This window comes from Epinephelus fuscoguttatus, linkage group LG18 (genome assembly GCF_011397635.1).
Source record: "Epinephelus fuscoguttatus linkage group LG18, E.fuscoguttatus.final_Chr_v1".
In the NCBI taxonomy this organism is placed as follows: Eukaryota; Metazoa; Chordata; class Actinopteri; order Perciformes; family Serranidae; genus Epinephelus; species Epinephelus fuscoguttatus.
The window spans coordinates 5770087-5790919 of record NC_064769.1 but is presented as its reverse complement, the minus strand read 5'-3'; the positions used below and the strand labels follow the sequence as shown (position 1 = coordinate 5790919).

General features: G+C 39.7%; 1 protein-coding gene across 4 annotated transcripts; it reads right to left on the bottom strand.

Annotated features, from left to right (window-relative positions):
- Positions 1 to 3476: 3476 nt before the first annotated feature.
- thnsl2 (threonine synthase-like 2) lies at positions 3477 to 19781 on the bottom strand. Of its 4 annotated transcripts, none has more exons than XM_049604075.1 (9): positions 19764 to 19781; positions 15281 to 15512; positions 12643 to 12837; positions 10248 to 10400; positions 9916 to 10155; positions 6509 to 6657; positions 5143 to 5268; positions 4855 to 5009; positions 3477 to 3873 (listed from the first exon to the last, which is right to left on the bottom strand). In XM_049604075.1, the coding sequence occupies exons 2-9, from the start codon at positions 15501 to 15503 to the stop codon at positions 3648 to 3650; spliced, it is 1467 nt and encodes a 488-aa protein (XP_049460032.1). In that variant the 5' UTR covers positions 15504 to 15512; positions 19764 to 19781; the 3' UTR covers positions 3477 to 3647. The 4 variants fall into 4 exon arrangements, with proteins under 4 accessions (XP_049460032.1, XP_049460029.1, XP_049460030.1 ...); XM_049604072.1 differs by lacking the exon at positions 19764 to 19781 and adding an exon at positions 18105 to 19754; XM_049604073.1 differs by lacking the exon at positions 19764 to 19781 and adding an exon at positions 19429 to 19754 and having other exon boundaries at positions 15281 to 18203.
- Positions 19782 to 20833: the final 1052 nt, after the last annotated feature.

Sequence of the window (20833 nt, the reverse complement as noted above, 5' to 3'; positions counted from 1 at the left end):
TTGTTTGTACTGATACAAAATACATAAAAATATCCTTACAACACCTTACGTTTATTCAATCAATTACAATCTAAGTAAAATGTAAGCCATAGGTTGCTATGATATTCAGTTAATTACTGTGCATGCATCTTGGATATGTTGCTGCACATGCATCAAGCTCAACTAGTCAGCACAAACAGCAACCTTCAGTCTGATGTAATAATGTCTAAGGATCCCTGTATGAGCTATGGCGCCACCCCAAGGCTAGACCCTAGACCTATGTATCATATAAAACAGGCCTATTAAAATTAAGTATGTACATCAATAATATGAATTAATATATCGTAGGATAATATTTTGTGCAATGCATCATTTGACTGAAATCATACCATTAAGTTCTAAGTTCTAATGGTAATGTGATAAATTAAACTCCAACCTTGCAGATAATATTAGTTAACAATTAACACTGTCTCAGCATACATATATAATACAGTATACATACAGTATAATTTACACATACACAGTGGTGTAATGTAACAAAGTACTAATACTTAGTTACAGTACTTATTGTTTGGGAGTATCTGTATTTTACTTGCGTTTTTATTTTTCTGTCAACTTTCACTTTTACTCCACTACATTTCCTGAATAAAATATTTTACTCCAATACATTTCCCCTCTGCACCTTAGTTACTTACCACAAAATAGGGAAGGAAGGAGGGAGGGAGGAAAGGAGGGATGGATGAATGGTACAGTGGGAGAAAAGGAAAAATTGGATTTTGTTCTTTAAATCCTTTAAGTTGTAAAAAAACAAACAAAAAACCCCCCATTATTTTTCTTCAAGTGTAATACACACCATTTTTATGGTGATGTATATCTTACGAAGAAATAAACTTCTGAATTCTCAGAATTCTGACCACTTGCTTTTTTTATTAACAACATTTACTTGTACTTTTACTTTCAATACTAAGTACACTTAATTTTATAAAATTACTTTTGATACCCAAGTACAGTTAATATATCAGATACTTTAAAGGACAATTTCAGTATTTTTCAACCTGGGCCCTATTTCCCCATGTGTATGTGTATGATTCATGGGTACCACTCGTTCTAAAATTGGTTCAGTGTTGAGGGAGGCGGATGCAACCGAAATGCGAAAAAACACACACTTCATACACACATACTCACTTACAGTACCCAGCGGGGCAGCCCTCCCCCTTTCTGCTCCAATACTGACTGACAGCTGACTCCATTCAAAACACTGGCGATCTGAACCGGACAGTGGCGAAAAAAAGCACTTTTAATGCACAAACTTATACAGGACGTATTTGCCCCCGTTACTGTTTTAGCTTGTTTCGCGGCTCCAGGCTGCATCCACCTCCCTCAATACTGAACCAATTTTAGAACGAGTTGTATCCATGAATCATACGCACACATACACATAGGGAAATAGGGCCCAGGTTACTCACGTCATATTCTAATAGGCAACTTTAACTTCTTCTGAAGTTGTTTCCTGGTAAGATACCTGTACTTTTACTCAAGTATGGGTTTCATTTTATTTTATTTTTTATTTTTATTTTATATACTTTATTAATCCCCAAGGGGAAATTCAATTTTTCAGGTACTTGATCCATCACTGTACATACATTTATGCACAACAGACCTCATTTACAGCAAACAATTTGACATGTCATGGTAGAAAAAGCACAGGTCAACATTTATAATAGCAACTGTGGAAATAATGCAGTACTATACTTAAGTTACAATTAAATAATTTGCAAGTGCCTCAAAACTGTTCGAGTATTTCTGCTTTCTGCTACTTTATACTTATACTCTAGCCTACATTTTTGAGGTAAATATTGCATTTAGACCACTAGGGTTACTCCAAATTAAGATTTTACTTTCAAAACATATAATTGTGATTGTGATTGCTTGTTACTACGCATTCATTCATTCATCTTCTAACCGCTTCATCCTCTTGAGGGTCGCGGGGGGGCTGGAGCCTATCCCAGCTGACATCGGGCGAGAGGCAGGGTACACCCTGGACAGGTCGCCAGACTATCGCAGGGCTGACACATAGAGACAAACAACCATTCACGCTCACATTCACACCTACGGACAATTTAGAGTTACCAATTAACCTAGTCCCCAATCTGCATGTTTTTGGACTGTGGGAGGAAGCCGGAGTGCCCGGAGAGAACCCACGCTGACACGGGGAGAACATGCAAACTCCGCACAGAAGGGCTCCCACGCCCGGGATCGAACCGGCAACCCTCTTGCTGTGAGGCGAGAGTGCTAACCACCACACCACCGTGCCGCCCGTTGCTACGCAGTGCTATAAATTAAATCATCCAAAAGTATGTTAATAACTGACAGAGACCATTCTGCTGCACATTGAGTACTTTTTGCTTTTGATATTTCAAGAACATTTTAGCATCATTTCATGTACTTGTGCTGTTTTCAGGGTCCTAGTAATGTGCATGTATCAAACTTTCATGGTTCACCAGGTTGCATCAATGGAACTGAGCCATCATTAGTCATTATTAACACCTGTGCTTTTCCCAGTATGATGCATCAAAAATGTTTGCTGTGAAAGTATCTTTTGCATTGTATTGCTTACAATTTGATCAGAGAGCAGAAACAAATGCTTTCTTGAGCAACAGGAGCAAATGCAACCATAAAGGATGCTTTGTCTTTCGTTTTTATATTTTCTGTTCTGCTCCTGAGAGGAACTACACTTAATTCTGCTGCATGTGTATTTTTATATGGATATATTACTTTTTGAATGGTATGGGGTGTAAATATAGACAGTTCAGGCAGTGCTGTTGCGCTGGGGCCTGTGGGGTGGGGGGCCCTTGCGAATGATTCAGATTGCCACCTTGGAACCACACCTGTATCCAAAGAACTCACATTAAATCAAAAATGGTGCCATTTGCTACAGGCTATATGCAATCAAAAATGCAAACCCATCTCCGTTATGGTTTTCTTTTCTATTATTTATTTTCTTTTATTGTCTAATGTCAAGTCTCTATTTGATCATGTGACAAGACGATACAATATGGTAGCTAGTTTAGGTGCAAAATCTGTCAAGACTAACAAGCTGAGCACATCTGCAAGGCCAGTGAGCAGTCCTGCCTTTTAAACATAAAAGCACCAGTGAGAAAGGACAAGAGAGAAATGAACAGGAGGAAAAAGTGGCAAGGCTTTTTTATAAACACTTGCCAGTGGTGTGTGTGTGTGTGTGTGCGTGCGTGTGTGTGTGTGTGTGTGTGTGCGCCTTATATGTATCAAATTTGTGCAATTAAATTAATGACTGTCTTAAGAAAATTAAACTCGCAGTTTGATTTTATTCTTTAGCATTCATTTACATTTGTGTTACAGTTGTGGAAGGACAACTGAGCATTATAAATGGTTGGTTGGTTTGTGGTTTGTTATGACATGACAATGACAAGTCGTATGACACTACAGATCAAAGTCCATCAAAGAGGTACCAAGAAGACTTTCCCATTAACACATTTTATTACATCCAGATAAGGAAGGACATGGATCAAGGACAAGCAGCCTGAGACACCTGATCTCACCTACACACAGTTTAATGTCCATCCACGTTTTTTGTAAACACCTTTTTTTTTCTTCTTTTTTTTTTTTTAACAATATTACAGCTGTCACAATTAGCTGTAGTACGTCCCTTTGTTTTTCCTGACTGAATTCACAGACTGGATCTTCTCTCTCAGTCTGTCCTCCCAATCTTTGCACCAGTTTGGGCTTCGCTCCAGGTTCTGGTAACGGGTGGCCAATTTGTCCAACACCAGTACTGCCTTAGGTAGGTCAAAGGTCAGGCCAGCCCTCTGCACTGCTGCCTGAAACTTGGCTGGAGACGCTGTTGCAATATAACACCTGCAAGAAGAGTTTCAGTATCTACTCAAAAAACTGGATGACACCTTCATTACAGTAAGCTGAGTAAAGACAAATTTGACTTATTTGTTTTGTTTCGGGGGGTTTTGCTAGCACTAGCATGCTAACACACTAAATCAAGACAGTGACCGTGGTAATAAATACTCAATATGTTTACATAACATTAGAGAAAATCGATTTATTGCGTAAGTCCGACTAAATCCAGACTTTTAAAATACATGTAAACATGTTAGTCCAACTGAAATAGTACTAAATCAAATTTCTCAAAGCCAGACCAACACACCCTGATAATGCAACTGGGAGTGGAATAACTCCTGCATGTATACAGTCAATCAGACCCATCTGGCCTAGCAATTTGAGTATGCTCCACAGCATCTGCACCAGGCTTTGACCCCGAAGTCAAATAGCAATAAATGTGTAACAGAAGAAGATGCTGGTAACACCATGGTGAAATCTACATCCAGAGCCGTGCAGTTTTGTATGGACAGAACTGAAAAGTTGTCCACCATTTTACCAATTGTTTGGTCTGTGGCGTAATAGGTCAACCGGAAAAAGGTCCAGTATAAAAAAGCTGAAAGGGGGTATATCACCACCTATCGTAGCAGACTCTGACATACACCAGTCAATAAATTGATTCCCCCGCCAAGCTGTAACCGTAGCTCCACTTAACTGTGCATATAAATATATTGACTGTCAGAATATTAGTATACTGGTTTTAGCCTTTAGCCCAAAGCACTGCTGTGCGTAAGTATAGCCTCACAAAACTGCTATCATGGTTGTAGTCACCTGACCTTGATGTGTGACTGTTTTGTGACTGGTCTAAAATATTTATTGATTATTTCTTTCAGCTTACTGAATGCCCTCCTGGCTAGACAACCTCTGAGACCCTGCTGGTTTATGTCATACAGTGAAGTCAGAAGTGTCTTGTGTGTGTACAGCTAAATAGATGAAGCTATACTTGACCTGTTGATCCCGGGGTTGTGAGGACAGTGGTAGTGATGCCATACAGCCACAGCTGAGTGTGGACACAGGACATACTGGTTTTCCTCCCAGCATCTCCTCATGGTCTCCAGGATCCCTTCATCACTCACTGTTCCAGTTGATAAAACCTGTGACAGCTAAAGGTACAACAGAAGGAAGGATCATAAAATATTAGAGCGGTAGATGGGGGGTGTAGTCCTACTTGACACATAAAGAATGATTATGCCTGAGAGTATACAGCAGGTGCAGTAAATGTTGTATGACTGGTACTATTTTGCGGTGGTTTTCCAGCAGAGAGTATCTATGTGATTGTTGAAACTCCTCCAGCATGCTCTTCACTGTAGCTCCATCTCTGCCCAGCAGCAGCCAGAACACCCGCTCCATGTTGTACGGGTCCTACAGGACAAAAATCAAGCACTGTGACACAGCACCCTGAGGGACCAAACATGTCAATACAGCTTTTACACACATGGTAGACATTTAAATTAATAACTTTGTGTGGATGGTAATGTGTGTGGATGTGTTGGACAAGATATCTTAGCAACCACTGGCCAGGTTGCCATTTACCAGTGTATAGAAAGTCATTGTCTCAGAGCATAAATCCTAATGTCTTGCCTTCCCACTAGTGCCAACGTTCATTCAAACATTCATTTTCTGTAGCTGTGAACTTTTCTAAAACTACAAAGAATAAATGATCATGATCAATGACTATTAAAACTCAGTACAGTTCCAGACTCTCCAACTCCATTCAAGCCAAGAGTCAAACTACTAGCAGGGCAGTTACAGGCCAATTTCTCTTACAAGGAAAGGAAAGAAGTAATAAAAAAGAGCACCTTCTTATGCATTTTATTCAGAAGGGGGTTATAGAACGCATTTTATTCATGCTCAAAGTTACACATCAGATCCACCCCTCACTTCTCCACAGTGTCAGCCTCTTGCCCAAATATGGTCACTTCTGGTTCCAAAAAGCCAAGATGGCAACAGTCAAATTGCCAAACTTGAGACTTCAAAATGGGAGTCCACAAACCAATGGGTGACATTGCGGTATCTACGTCCATTATTTATACACTCCATGGCTAGGACTAATTTTATTTATGGTAAAGACAGCTGTTTGTTTTCCATTCAAGTTCAATGTGTCTGTATGTTGGTATCCTACTTTGAACTGACAATAAATATTGTTGAAATGATATGGAAATGCACATTGTTGTTTATTTGTGAGATACAGGGGTAGGCCATAAAATGCAATTAAGGCATTATGGGGTTTTGACCTTTGCTGCGAGGAAATTTTAGTAACTTGACCTCTGTGAAATTTAATTGAATACCCCTGTTCAATGAGTTTTACTCAACTACCACCATGCCTGTATGTAAATGTTTCACACAGGATATGATATAACATAGCAGGCAGACTGCCATGAAATTTGCTGAACATGTTGATTCAGCTCTGGGACTGTCAGGAAATAAGCAAAGCATATAACTGCTCCTAAAAAAAGAATTACAATAGACTGGAAAAAACAACCACTTTTTAGACCATGTGTGGACGAACAATGTGATCTTATTAAAGTAATCTTCGGACTGACATCTGTAAAAATGTTATTGATATGAGCAACTGAAACTATAGTCTGTGTAACTGTGTTACCTGGATGTCTATGGCGGGGGCCAAAGTTTGTGTGACATTAGCTGCCATGGAAAAGTCACCACTGGTTACTGTCCTGTGCACTATGTCATTAGAATTCACCATGGCCACCAACTTCAGGGGCAACCCCATCTGTTTTACTATGTAGCCAGCTGAAATACAGACAGACAGAAAGGGAGCGAGGGACAGAAAAAAAAAGAGATAAAGGAGAAGCATGCAATCATGACCCGGTTGCTCAGGTTAATCCCCAGACCTTGTTGGGAGCAATTTGATGTAGGAACTATTTTCTCTCTACAGAATTACACCTGCCAACCATATCACCATGCAGAAGAAAGCGTGCGGTTATTGCTAGCTCAAACTAGCATCACTGAGCACCCTAAAGTTACAGCTCAGCTGAGGAGGACGCCATTAATGTTTACATCTCGTGCGTCACAAGCACGAGCCTCTTGTCCGTGAGTAGTTTCCCTCTGGACAGAGATACGATTTGTGGGTATAGTTTGGTAGAAAGAAAACAGGTTCTATGACACTGTTCACAACATGGTCTCTGGATTATCTTGAGTAACTCGGTCATAATTTCAGGAAAGAGACATTGCTGTTGAGCTTTTCAAATACCCGTAAAACTTCTATTTGCTTAAATCACTGAAATCAACAGACCTATATTTGGGACAGGCATCAATATGGGACACAAAAGCTCAGCTAAAATGTGAAATATCGAATTGTTTATTTAAACCAGTATGAATATTACTTGTATAAAAATTAGGCTTTAGATAACCAGGTGTTTATTTGAGACAGGCGTTTATCTAATGAAAACTTTGTTAGATATTTGTCAGATCAGATTGATATTTTCTTACTAACTAACAACTCCCCAGAAGTGAGCAGATGCACACTGTGGGAGACAATGAAAGCATACATTAGAGGTTTTATCATTTCATATACAGCAAGTGAGAATAAGAGATTATCTGCACGCCAGAAAGAACTACAGGATAAGTTAAAGGTAACAGACCAGCAGCATGCATCTACACCCTCTCCTGAGCTCTACAAGGAGAGACTCCTGTTACAAACAGAGTATGATATTATGTTATCCAGCCAAATGCAGGACCTATTCCCACAGTGAGCATTATGAACTTGGGGAGCGGGCAGGCAAGATATTAATACATCAGATAAAGACGTCTGCCTCAGCAAACCAAATTACAGAAATAGCATTGGATGATGGCACAATTACCTGTAATGAAAGACAAATAAATAGCCAATTCATGCAATTCTATAATACTTTCTACACTTCTGAGAGGGCTACTGACAGTACAGTAACCCAGGTATTAGACAGACTAGAATTAAAAGGCATTGAGGAGTAGTTTTGGACCAACCAATGAGCTTGGAGAAAATTCTTAAGGTAATTACACACCTAAAATCAGGTAAAGCCCCAGGACCGGATGGTTTTTCCATTGAGTTCTATAAGAAATTTGCAGCAAAAGTGGCTCCCATATTTTTAGAAGTATTTGAAGAATGTTTTAATAATGAAGCTCTGCCTCCTATGATGATCCAAGCTACAATATCTGTACTGCTTAAGAAAAACAAGGACCCTACTCAGTGTGGATTTTATAGACCAGTTTTTAGGATGTGACTATAAAATTCTTACAGAAGTACTGGCCTCTAGATTTGAATCTGTTTTGCCCAAATTTAAACATACAGACCAGACAAGATTTGTGGTGGGTAGACATTTATTTAGTAATTTGCGCAGAATGTTTAACTTACTGTACTCCTCTGAAAAATCTCCTGTCCCAGAGGTACTTATATCATTAGATGCACAGGAGGCATTTGATAGCATTAAGCATATCTATCTGTATAAGGTACTAGAGAAGTTTGGGTTTGGCACTGTATTTCAGACTTGAATAAAAGTATTATATGCTACCCCTCAGGCAGCAGTGCGAACTGGTAAGATAGTGTCTGGATAGTGTGACATGTGTGGTTGTGCTGCTGCTGTGGTCCTGCCAGATGCCTCCTGCTGCTGCTGTTATCATTAGTCATACTTATACTGTTATTATACACATATGGTTATTGTCACATATGTATACTATCAGATATTAATATATACTTTCAACATATTGTAGCACAGTAGCCAGAACTATAATTATAATATTATTACTTTCAATAATGTTGTTGTAAGCTACTGTCATTACCGTCTGTCCTGCATCTCTCTCTGTCTCTGTCTCTCTTTATGTCTCATTGTGTCATACGGATTACTGTTAGTTTATTATGCTGATCTGTTCTGTACGACATCTATTCCATGTCTGTCCGTCCTAGAAGAGGGATCCCTCCTCAGTTGCTCTTCCTGAGGTTTCTACCGTTTTTTTTCCCCCATTAGTTTTTCCTTATCCGCTGTGAGGGTCCTAAGGACAGAGGGATGTCGTATGCTGTAAAGCCCTGTGAGGCAAACTGTGACTTGTGATACTGGGCTTTATAAATAAAATTGATTGATTGATTGATTGATTGATTGAAGAATGAAGGAGGATTGGGTCTCCCAAATTTCATTTTTAAAAATTTTAATTATTACTGGGCCGCCAATATATATACGATCTAATTCTGGATGCTACCAGCTGAAAGCCAACCATTGTGGGCATTGAGTGAACAAAATACAAGTGCCCCAGTAAGTCTGGCCGCATTGGTGTGTGCTGCATTGCCTCTTAGTAAGAAATACCTCACCAATAACCCAGTAGTTAGCACAACACTGAAGATATGGCCCCAATTTAGGATGCATTTCAAGCATAAAACTACATTACCATCCAGTCCAATACTAGCAAACCCACTTTTTCCACCATCTATGTTGGACCCAGCCTTTAAGATTTGGAGTAGGAATGGGCTGACAGTATTCAATACCACAGACATATTTCTTTAGGTATTTGTAGGTGAGAGATTTTATTAGGAAAAACCTTTCCTCATTCCCAGCTCCACCAGATATTTCAAAGTATCTCTGCACCTTCACTCAACCATATTAAAGAGCAGTGGCAGGAAGAACTAGGGATAGAGATCTTGGATGTAGATTGGCAATATGCAATAGATAAGATAGACTCTTCTTCTATATGTATTAGACATTGTGTAATGCAGTTTGAGATTGTTCATAGACTTCATCTATCAAGGACCAGACTTGCCGAGATATACCCTAGTACTGACCCAACATGCCTCAGGTGCCTCCTCTTGTTGTGGTGTTTATTGTTGTTTGTGCTGTTTGTGGTTGTATGACATAGTGGTTGTTAAAATTAGAATACTTATGTCTTTTATTTGTTCCATATCAGCCACCTTTCAAACCTGATCATTGACTACTCAACCTAAAGGTGAGTATTAATAATCAAAAGATGGATTTTTGGGGAGTGTAATCATTTAATCCAGTTCCCTACCAGCAGTAATGAACCCACCTGCAATGTTCCCCGCCCCTCCAGTGGGCACCACCACCTCCAGCTCAGGCAACTCCCCCTTAGCCTCGGCCTGCTCCATACCACTGAGCTCCAGGTAAGCATAGATGAAGTGGGCGAGCTGGATCATGACTCTGGACCAGTTAACTGAGTTGAGGCTCATGAGGCCATGAGACCTGACCAACTCCTGGTCAGCAAAGAGACGGCGCAGAGGCTGATCTATGTCATCAGAGCTGCCATCAGCTACAGAGGTAAAAATACATGTGATGTGATTTGTGATTGCTGGATTGTGAAAAAAAAAACAGCCAGTAATCCTTTAGCCTCTTTAGGTTTACCTGCAAACACATGGACATTATCCTCCAGGCAGGTGATCATGTGTTTCTCTTGGACTGGAGTGATGCGTCCTCGGGGGTAAATCACCACCACCTCCAACCCACAGAGACCTTTGGCACTGTGGATAGCCGAGCCACCTGTGTCCCCTGATGTGCCTGGTGAGGAAAAACACAGGTTTACTGATTCAGACTTATTACAGTTATTGTATATGATACTAACTATGACACTTTGTGTAGTATTGGTACTTCTGACTTCCTTTAGAGAGCATGGATGTACTTCTTGATGCCATGATAATCACAGTGATGACTGTCAGCATCAAAGTAATTATCTTCACAGTCCTCTGACTGCTGATTGAACATTAAACATCCTTTTCACACTAAACTATCCCAAGTTTCAAACATTTCTATTGTGCATTTGGTTTATTACATTAATTCTCTGTGATTTTTAATATTCAACATGGCTTGCAGACAGTCTGTCCCACATCACTTAAAAATTATTCAGATTCACCACCACAGAAACGCAAACATAAAAAGGTCTTAACAGTACACACCTGGACTTTCTGCTTTGGAAAATGTGTGGAAAGACTTAAATATTCCTTGAAGCAGAAGACTATGCCTACCCCATACTGACTAATTTTCAAAACATGTGAAAACAACTTGTGTCCACACTTTCGTCATTTTTGTAGAGACATTTGTCAACAGTGAAACACCTGAACAAGACCAGAAAAACAGCTAACATTCATCCTCTTTGTCCTCTCTTCAGTTTGCAAACAACAAAACTGTGTATGATTACATTCACATGATAAAGACCTTGTAATTAGGACTGTTGGGAGCAAAGGAGGATGTAGGGATAGTACTGTAGAGCAAGGAAATCCATTTAGGGAGGGCAGAAGGGTGGATGTGTGAGTGTGGGATTTCTCCTGATTTTCTTTCTTCCTTCCACAGCCCAAACACAAACAAGTTAAACTGGTGACTTTGAATTGCCCATAGGTGTGCATGTGAGCATGAGTGGTTGTCTGCCTCTGTGTGTCAGCCCTAGCTGAACTGCCAATCAGAGTCATTCACCTGTCATACACTGCATACTGTTAAACTTGCACATCTATACTTTGCACAACTGTTCTTTGCACACACAACCATATTCATTTTTACAGTGTACATATTTTTTTATTGTTATTATTATTGTTGTTATTTGTATTCAGATTTTATATTTAATTGTTAACAGTATTTACTTTTATACTTTATACTATATGCTTCTAAAGAAGCATGTTCCAAATTCCTTGTATGTGAAAACCTACTTGGCAATAAAACCGATTCTGATTCTGATTCTGATTGATTTCACTCACTGCTGGGCTCCACTGGCTCCAACCCCACTTCAACATGCTGAATTAGCAAAAAAACAGGAGACTATTGTGCCAACAAGGGTCGCCTAGTGCCAACAGTGAATTGGCAATGAGTCAGTTTCATTTGCAAAAACAGAGAGAGTGGGTGAGGGGTACAAATTTGTCCTTCTCAAACCTGCAGATGGAGGGGGGTGTTCTTTTGTAGTTTTTAATGACAGACTCTCCTTGACTTCAAGTTTTATTCATATTAAAAGTTAATAAGGGGAATAAAAGATCATGAAAAGAACAGCAGCACACCCCCAACAGCACAGAAGATCTATACAATCAGCACAGTTACAAGGTGGACACCCAAGATTAGTGTCACCAATTCAGTATCTGACCAAATGTCTCTCCTTCTATTCCTGGGATATGATGTTGAGTAATGGTCAGAAAAGTGTTTAATGCATAACATCATGATGTCACAGTGAAGGTGACCTTTGACCTTTTGGATATATAGTGTCATCACTTCATTATTTCATCTTATCAGACATTTGTGTGAAGTTTTGTCATGATTAGAATATGAATTTCTGAGTTATGGCCAAAAACGACCACAAAATTCTAATCAGTTTATTCCTCAGTCCACGTGAACATTTGTGTCAAATTCAAAGAAATATCGTTACGGTGTTTTTGAGATATCATGTTCACAAGAATGTGACAGATGCAAGGTCAGTTTTACCTTGACCTTAGACCACCAAAATCCAATTAGCTGTCCAAGTGAATGTTTGTGCCAAATTTGAAGAAATGCCCTAAAGGTATTCTTGAGATATTATGTTTACAAGAATGAGACAGATGAGGTCAAATTGACCTTGACCTTTGACCCTTGACCACCAAAAACTAATCAGTTCATTCTTGAGTCAAAGTGGACATTTGAGATACCCTGTTCACAAGGATGGGACGAGCAGACAACCTGAAAACATTCCTCCGGCCACAGCTATTGCCAGTGCAAAGGCATAAAAAAAAGTCTACAACAAAATAGTGCCTTATTTTTATCATATGACATCATAGGTGTTAAGTCTTACCAACAAGAACAGTAGCTCTGCGATTCTGTTTTCGCAGGAAGTAGTCGAGGAAGCGCACAGTGCAGGTCATGGCCAGGTCCTTAAAGGCCAAGGTGTCTCCATGGAAGAGCTCGAGGACTGACAGACCCTCTTTCAGCCGGGCAATTCTCACCACCTCAGGCAGTGAGAAACCAGACAGGGCTTCACCTACTAGGACTGGGACAGGGAGGAAGAACGAAAGAGAAGAAATCATGTCCTTGGTGTTTGCAGCTCAGTTGTAATGATACAGATTTTTGTTATTTCTAAATCATTTTTGTGTTATTGGAGTACTTGTGACTCAATTTAAAAAGTGGTGTCTTTGACAAATTTCTGTGCTTACAGTATGTCTTTGATTAACTTTCAATTTTACAGGACCGCACTTGTCTTTTCGTAACTGTCTGTGCCTCTTTAGTCAGTTTAATCGTGTGGTTTTGAAACTTGTTTATACAGTTCACAATTCATATTTTTTTCTTTCATTTATCAATCAATCAATCAATCAATTTTATTTATAAAGCCCAATATCACAAATCACAATTTGCCTCACAGGGCTTTACAGCATACGACATCCCTCTGTCCTTATGACCCTCGCAGCGGATAAGGAAAAACTCCCGAAAAAAAAACCCTTTAACGGGGGGGGGGGGGGACGGTAGAAACCTCAGGAAGAGCAACTGAGGAGGGATCCCTCTTCCAGGACGGACAGACGTGCATAGATGTCGTACAGAACAGATCAGCATAATAAATTAACAGTAATCCGTATGACACAATGAGAGAGAGAGAGAGAGAGAGATGCACTTAATGACAGTAGCTTACAACAACATTATTGAAAGTAATAATATTATAGTTATAGTTCTGGCTACTGTGGTACAATATGTTGAAAGTATGTATTAATATCTGGCAGTATACATGTGTGAAAATAGTCATGTTTGTAATAACAGTAGAAGTATGACTAATGACTAATGATGGCAGCAGCAGCAGGAGGCATCTGGCAGGACCACGGCAGCAGCACCACCACACACGTCACGCTGTCCAGGCACCGCTGTGATATGAGTTAATCTGAGAGACAGTGGAGCTCAAAGGCTCCGGAGAAGAAGCCGAGTTAGTGACATCCAGAATGGCCGAGTTAGCAAGATGCAGTAACAGGATACGAGAGAGAGAGAGAGAGAAGGAGAGATGGTGCCCGATGTATTATAGGGGGATCCTACGGCAGACTAGACCTAAGTCAGCCTAACTAGGAGCTGGTACAGGGCAAGCCTGAGCCAGCCCTAACTATAAGCTTTATCAAAGAGGAAAGTCTTAAGTCTAGTCTTAAATGTGGAGACGGTGTCTGCCTCCCGGACCGTAACAGGAAGATGATTCCACAGGAGAGGAGCCTGATAGCTGAAGGCTCTGGCTCCTGATCTACTTTTGGAGACTTTAGGGACCACGAGTAACCCTGCGTTCTCACAGCGCAGTGTTCTGGTGGGATAATATGGCATTATGAGCTCTCTAAGATATGACGGAGCTTGACCATTTAGAGCTTTATAAGTTAACAGTAGGATTTTAAATTCAATTCTGGACTTTACAGGGAGCCAGTGCAGAGAAGCTAAAACAGGAGAAATATGATCTCGTTTCTTAGTTCCTTTTAATACACGTGCTGCTGCATTCTGAATTAGCTGGAGAGTTTTTAAGGACTTACTAGAGCTACCTGATAATAGAGAGTTACAGTAATCCAGCCTTGAGGTAACAAAAGCGTGGACCAATTTTTCTGCATCTTTTCGGGTCAGGATAGGCCTAATTTTTGCAATATTACGCAGATGAAAAAATGCAGTCCGTGAGGTTTGTTTTAAATGAGAATTAAAAGACAAATCTTGATCAAATATTACTCTGAGGTTTCTTACGGTAGTGCTAGAGGCCAGAGCAATGCCATCTAGAGAAACTATGTCATCAGATAAAGAGTCTCTGAGTTGTTTGGGGCCAAGAACAATAACTTCAGTTTTGTCTGAATTTAACATCAGGAAATTGGTGCTCATCCAAGTTTTTATGTCTTTAAGGCAGTCATGGAGTTTAGTTAATTGATTACTTTCTTCTGGCTTCATCGATAAATACAACTGTGTATCATCTGCATAACAATGGAAAATTATAGAGTGATTTCTAATGATGTTACCTAAAGGAAGCATATATAGAGTAAATAGGATTGGTCCGAGCACAGAACCTTGCGGAACTCCAAAACAAACTTTGGTACGTAAGGATGATTCATTATGAACGTCAACAAACTGAAAACAATCAGATAAATAAGATTTAAACCAGCTCAGTGCAGAACCTTTTAGGCCAATTAAGTGTTCCAGTCTCTGCAGTAGAATTTGATGGTCAATAGTGTCAAACGCCACACTAAGATCTAATAAAACAAGTACAGAGACAAGTCCTTTGTCTGAAGCAATCAGAAGGTCATTTGTAATTTTAACTAGTGCTGTCTCAGTGCTATGATGCACTCTAAATCCTGACTGAAATTCCTTAAATAAATTATCATGGAGAAAATCGCACAGCTGGTTTGCGACTACTTATTTATCTCTACACAGTGGAAATCGAACATCCCTTAAAATCAAATGACATGGTATAATGACTGAATTTTTCACCAGCTCACCCTCCAGGTCCTCTCTGGGGATCAGCTGAGAGGGGATGAACAACGAGGCGACCTCCACCACCAGCTCGGTGTAGGTCAGCCCCCTCCAGCCCCTTAGCGTGTCTGGGCTCAGTAAAGGCAGACTCTCAGGCATGAACATCCCTCCATCTGGAGCGTAACCTGAAAACAGCACATCCTGGAAGTCCCATCCACGGACCCCACCCCGAGTACTGCAGTACTGCATTGGACAAACCTATGAGCAGAGACCACAATCTCATATGCATACAGGCTAGGACATTTCTGTGAACCCATTTTCCCTGCATCATTTATTACAACCACATATTCTGTCCCTTCCCCAAACCTTAGGTGAAGCAGATGCTCTAACTGAGTGATATTTCAACAGTCACTTTAATCTGAGATCTGAGGTTTGGAGTTGACTTTTCAGCTAACGTTTTGCAGCTCCAGTTTACATCCTGCTGGCGATCTTTGTTGGATGTCATTCCCCATCTTTCTCCCTTTATTTCCTGTCATTTCCCTACTTCCTTCATACTGTCAGCTCCCAATAGGGCATTCAATTCTAAATGCAAATAGAATTTATCAATGCAAATTTGTTAAATAATCTGAATCATCCATAGACAGTGTTTTACATAAAGTAGATGCAAGCTGGCATACCCCCAGTTTGGAGAAACCGGCTGGAGTCTGACATGGAAGGGGTCAGCAAGAAAACATATTTTAGCCACCTAAAAAAGTCTAACCTTAAAAATTACAATATCATTTTAAGTGTACGCTATGTTGAGAATTTTCACTGCTTCACCTTAATGGCTGACAGTGACGTCCAACGGAAATTTAAGCCGTAATATGGCTCTCTTCAAAGCCAGACTCCACTGAGAAAAACAGTGATTTAACATTGCTGAACACAGGAACTGCTGGTCTACCACTGCCTTTAAGAGTTAGTTGGTTTGTGTTATTGTGTGACCTTTTTTTTGACGTTTAAAAGGGTTAGTTCTTATACACCAAAGTCACACATTAACACAAACTAACTAACAGATGAAAGCAGAGGTAGACCAGCAGCTCCCGTATTCAGTGTGCTAAAAATAATGTTTTTGTCAATGGGGTCTGGTGGCTTTGATCAGAGCATAGATGGGAAACTGAAGCTGTTAACAGCTTCCCTGTTAGAACAGGCTGTCTGATGGAAAGGTAAAGCTCTAAAAATATTTTAAATACAGCCTAGACTTAAACTGATATAGATTTTTTTTATTGGGACTTTTTTAGGTGGCTAAAATACATTTTGTTGCTGACCCCTCCACAGCGGGGTCCATTGCTTAGCTTCTGTCTTGGGCTCTAGCCTGCTTCTACAAACTGGGGGAGTGCCAACTGATATCTACCGTATATAGTACACTGACTATGGATAAGTATCTCATATATCCCCCTTTTGAAAAAACTGAACTTTCCCTTAATAGGCATGGCATGTCTTTAACAGGAATCCTGAATCAAAACGTAGTTTAAAGAGCTTCACTACATAACCTGAATTATACTGTGCCTTCAACAAGGTGCATACGTATCCCAAATTTAAGTTGTGTTTGATCAAATTACCACAAACTACACAGATGATGTATTATTCCAGCACAAGAGCACTGGTTGAACTGGACTTGATATAAACATGGAGAAAACAGGTACATACACATTGCACAGACAGAGGGAGGTGGGGGGTCAGTAGACAGTGGTGAAAATTACATTTACTCAAGTATTGTGCTTGTCCATATTTAAATTTTATACTACTATCTACAATACATTTCAGAAGAAAGTATTGTACTTCTTACTCCACTACATTTATATTACAACTAGCTATTTTACAGATTAAGATTTTGCATTTGATGAGTTTATAAGCATTTGCTTTTGTCTGTCTGTCACATTTCAGAGGTATTTAAGTATTTAGCATTTACACCAAAAAGATATTTCCCAGTGGACAAACTGCTGATCACTGACAAAACTACAAAGAAGGAAGAGTCAGTCTGAGGTGTTAATTGCAGTTATCCATTTAGCATAATCCTGCTGTGTGTTGAGTAATTCATTCATTCATTTTCCGTAACCGCTTATCCTGTTAGGGGTCACAGGGGGCTGGAGCCTATCCCAGCTGTCATTGGGAAAGAGGCAGGGTACACCCTGAACTGGTCACCAGACTATCACAGGGCTGACAGATGGAGACAGACAACCATTCACACTCACATTCACTCCTACTGGTAATTTAGAGTCACCAATTAACCTGCATGTCTTTGGACTGTGGGAGGAAGCCAGAGTACCCGCAGAAACCCTGCTACAGGGGGAACATGCAAACTCCACACAGAAGGGCTCCCCCCACCCCAGGGTTCAAACCAGGAACCCTCTCACCCTGAGGCCACAATGCTAGTCACTGCACCATGGTGCTCAGTAATGAGTTTGAATTCACAATGATAGAAAGTGTGGCTAAAGGTTAACAGATTTTTTTTCCTCGAAGCTGTTCATGGTGAGCAGTCAGTGTGAAGTGTGCATTTAAAAGTTACTTAAAAACCTGCTACATGTAAGCAACCCAGGCTGATGACTGAAAAAACTGGGTATACACTTCAAAATGTCTGTTGCAGAAGTGTGTGAATATAGAACATCCTAATTCAGTCCATTAGTCTGAGCAGTGTTCAGTCTGAAGCATGCTGCAACCTTTATGAGGTCTATGCTGTAGTATTAACACTGTTAAAATGTCACTTTGCTGGAGCCCATGAGTTATGACATCTATTACACCTGCTAAGTCAGCACAGACTATATGTACCTTCCACTCTATTATAATACCACACACAACATGTAGAGTACTTACCACTCTGAAGTAAAATGGATTTAAACAGAACTCTTTCCTCTTCAGTTTCTTTAATGTACGCACTTACAGATGGCCGTCTACGCTGCCTCACGTTCTACACTGAGAGGAACAGATCTATGACGAGCTGCTGACTGTCCAAAGGAATATGCAAGTTGAACTTTGGAACAACCTACCCAAGGAACTATTTACTTATCATAAAACAGGTTTATTTACTAGCTTACTCAAGTAATGTACTAAGGATTATTTCTGATTTTCTGATTCATCCATAAGTGCACTCATTTCATAGGAGATTCACATAAAGCTGCTTTATGTTTTTCTGTATGGATAGTTAAAAGACAGCTTTTTGGTTCCGATTATTTGGATCATGTTAGTGCCTCTATAAACATATTGCTTGAATTTAACTGTTCTCCTTTTCTCTTTGTTTTGTCAAAGAAAACATCTGTCAACAGTGCTTTCCATTAATTGCTGCAAATAAATCTAGTCCAGTTAAAACACAGTCACTGCAGGTCTTATAATGTTATTTTAGAATAAACAGCAGTGTTTTACCCACACAAGTCATAAATTGTAGACTTCAGTCAACAACCCAAACATCAGGCAGTTCCCATTTTAACTTAACAGAACTTTTTGAGTTACATGGTTGTATACAGTGGTAGGAGATTTACCCTTATCTGTAAGTATAAGCAGCAGAACCATGCAGTACAAGTAAAAGTCCTGCATTTAAAAATGTTATATAGTTACACTGTTATAACACGAAGCACAGGCTACTTAACGTTATAAATGTAAAAGCACACTTAATGCAGCAGGATCACTTCTGCCAGAGTTTTATTACAATCATGACACTGCTGGGATTGTTGTTACTGATGCATGGGTCATTTGTAGTGTTTTAGCTGGTGGAGAGGAAGCTCATTTTAGTGACTGTATGCAGTATTAGGTAGAATGACAGGTAGCAGTGCATCACCTACGAGTGCAACCGTACGATAGAATAACGTTACATATTTTCAAAGTAGCCTATTGGTAACTACAGTCACATAAAGCCGTGGCAGAGCACAAAGTATACTTTCCTCTGAAATGTAATGGAGTAAACGTATAAAATAGCATTAAATCGAAATACTCATAAAAACTCGGGCTACAGTGCGTGAGTAAAAGCTCTTTATACAGTTTTCACCACTGGTTAAATACCTGACACCAACACGTGAGGCTAGCTTCGGCGCTCTCTATAAGCGGTAGGTTAAATTGATGCATTTACCTATTAGCGATCGATAAACATAGTCTCAATGAGTTGTAATCACGTAACGTTAGAGTTTTATTTCAGAGCTCGACGTACCCGTTTGGTTTAGCCACGTAGCAAGCTAAGCTAGTTCAGCCACTGTTTGCTAAGTTGTTAACATGATGATTCAGGACGCTTTGAATGAAAATTGACTCTGTAACCCGTTATGTCCATGAAAAGGCTGAGCGAGCTTTTATTAGTAGTAGGATGAAATTTGGAAAGCAGGCTACAGTAGCACTTCTCGTCTTCTGTCGAGTAGTTTAACCGTTACAGCGGCCAGAGTCAGACACTGCTTTACCCAATACCCACAGTCCACAAAGTATAGCCCAGTCTGCCCTGGCCTGTATCAGTGTCGTAGAATATAACAACAACAACAACATTACAACAACAACCTCTATTCAAGGGCTCTGGCCTGTATGCACCACTACGTCATCCCATTGGCTCAAAAGACTGTGGGCGGGACTTGTTTTATGAACACAGTCCCTTCAAAGAAGAAAAAAAAAAGTAACTGCAAAATAAAATTATCTGCATTTTTTTATTTCATTCGGGCAATAATAATACAAATAAATGTTTCCTACCTTTTTTGACAGCCCCCATAGTTTTTTGATATATAGGCCTCTACAAAATGGTTGAGATGTCACTTCATGGTAATTCTAAAACAAAGAAAAAATCAAAATTACAGACAGTGTACTGCTATAATGCCATTAATATGTTAGTATGCCAACATATGCCAGTTGTTGTTATTGCATTAGTAGTATTACGAGCACTAGTATTATTTCTGTGTATCTTTTCTAGATATTTACTATGAAAGTACTGTAACAACATCACAGAAATGGTGAAAATTCATACTGATATTTTTGTATCATCAGTTATATAATGGGATAACATTAAATATATGGTAATAACAACAGTGAATATTCATCCTTTTTAATTTCATACAAATTGTAAATTCAAGAAATTGTCATTTCTTTTGACAGTGAAAAAAAAACCTTATTTAAACCTATTTCAGTAGACATAAACTAAGCACAAAAAGTAAGGAAATTTGTGTTTGGTAGATTATTTCTTTGTTGTAACAGTGCTTCTTGCCAATAAATCTTATATTGGAAAACCTGTTTATTTCCCTTTTAAATGGTGCCACATTTGTAACGAACATGCATTTGTGGGATGAGCAGCAGAGCTGAGTATGTGGGTTGCGCCCAGGAAAAATTTGCCTAATCTTCTCTGCCAATGCCAAACAGCATTTTTTTTTGTCGTTGCTATTGACTCTTGTTTTGAGCTTCTGGTACCACCAGGTGCGTGATTGCCACCTGATTGTCTGTCAGCACTTAAGAACAGTAGGCTGTCTTCTACAGACTTGCAGTGAAGGTTTGCAGGACGATATGGTTGACGGCTTTCTGCCCAGACAATCCAGAACAGACTGCACAAAGCCAATCTCTGGTCTCAACCCCACGGTGGCTGACTT

Excerpts from the sequence above, each read along its gene's own strand:
- thnsl2 (XM_049604075.1), bottom strand. The coding sequence starts at position 15,503 with ATGCAGTACTGCAGTACTCGGGGTGGGGTCCGTGGATGGGACTTCCAG. Across the intron at positions 10,156-10,247 it reads TAATGTCCATGTGTTTGCAG|CTGATGGCAGCTCTGATGAC; the intron begins GTAAACCTAAAG and ends TTACCTCTGTAG. Across the intron at positions 3,874-4,854 it reads CACAACCCCGGGATCAACAG|GTGTTATATTGCAACAGCGT; the intron begins GTCAAGTATAGC and ends CTCTTCTTGCAG.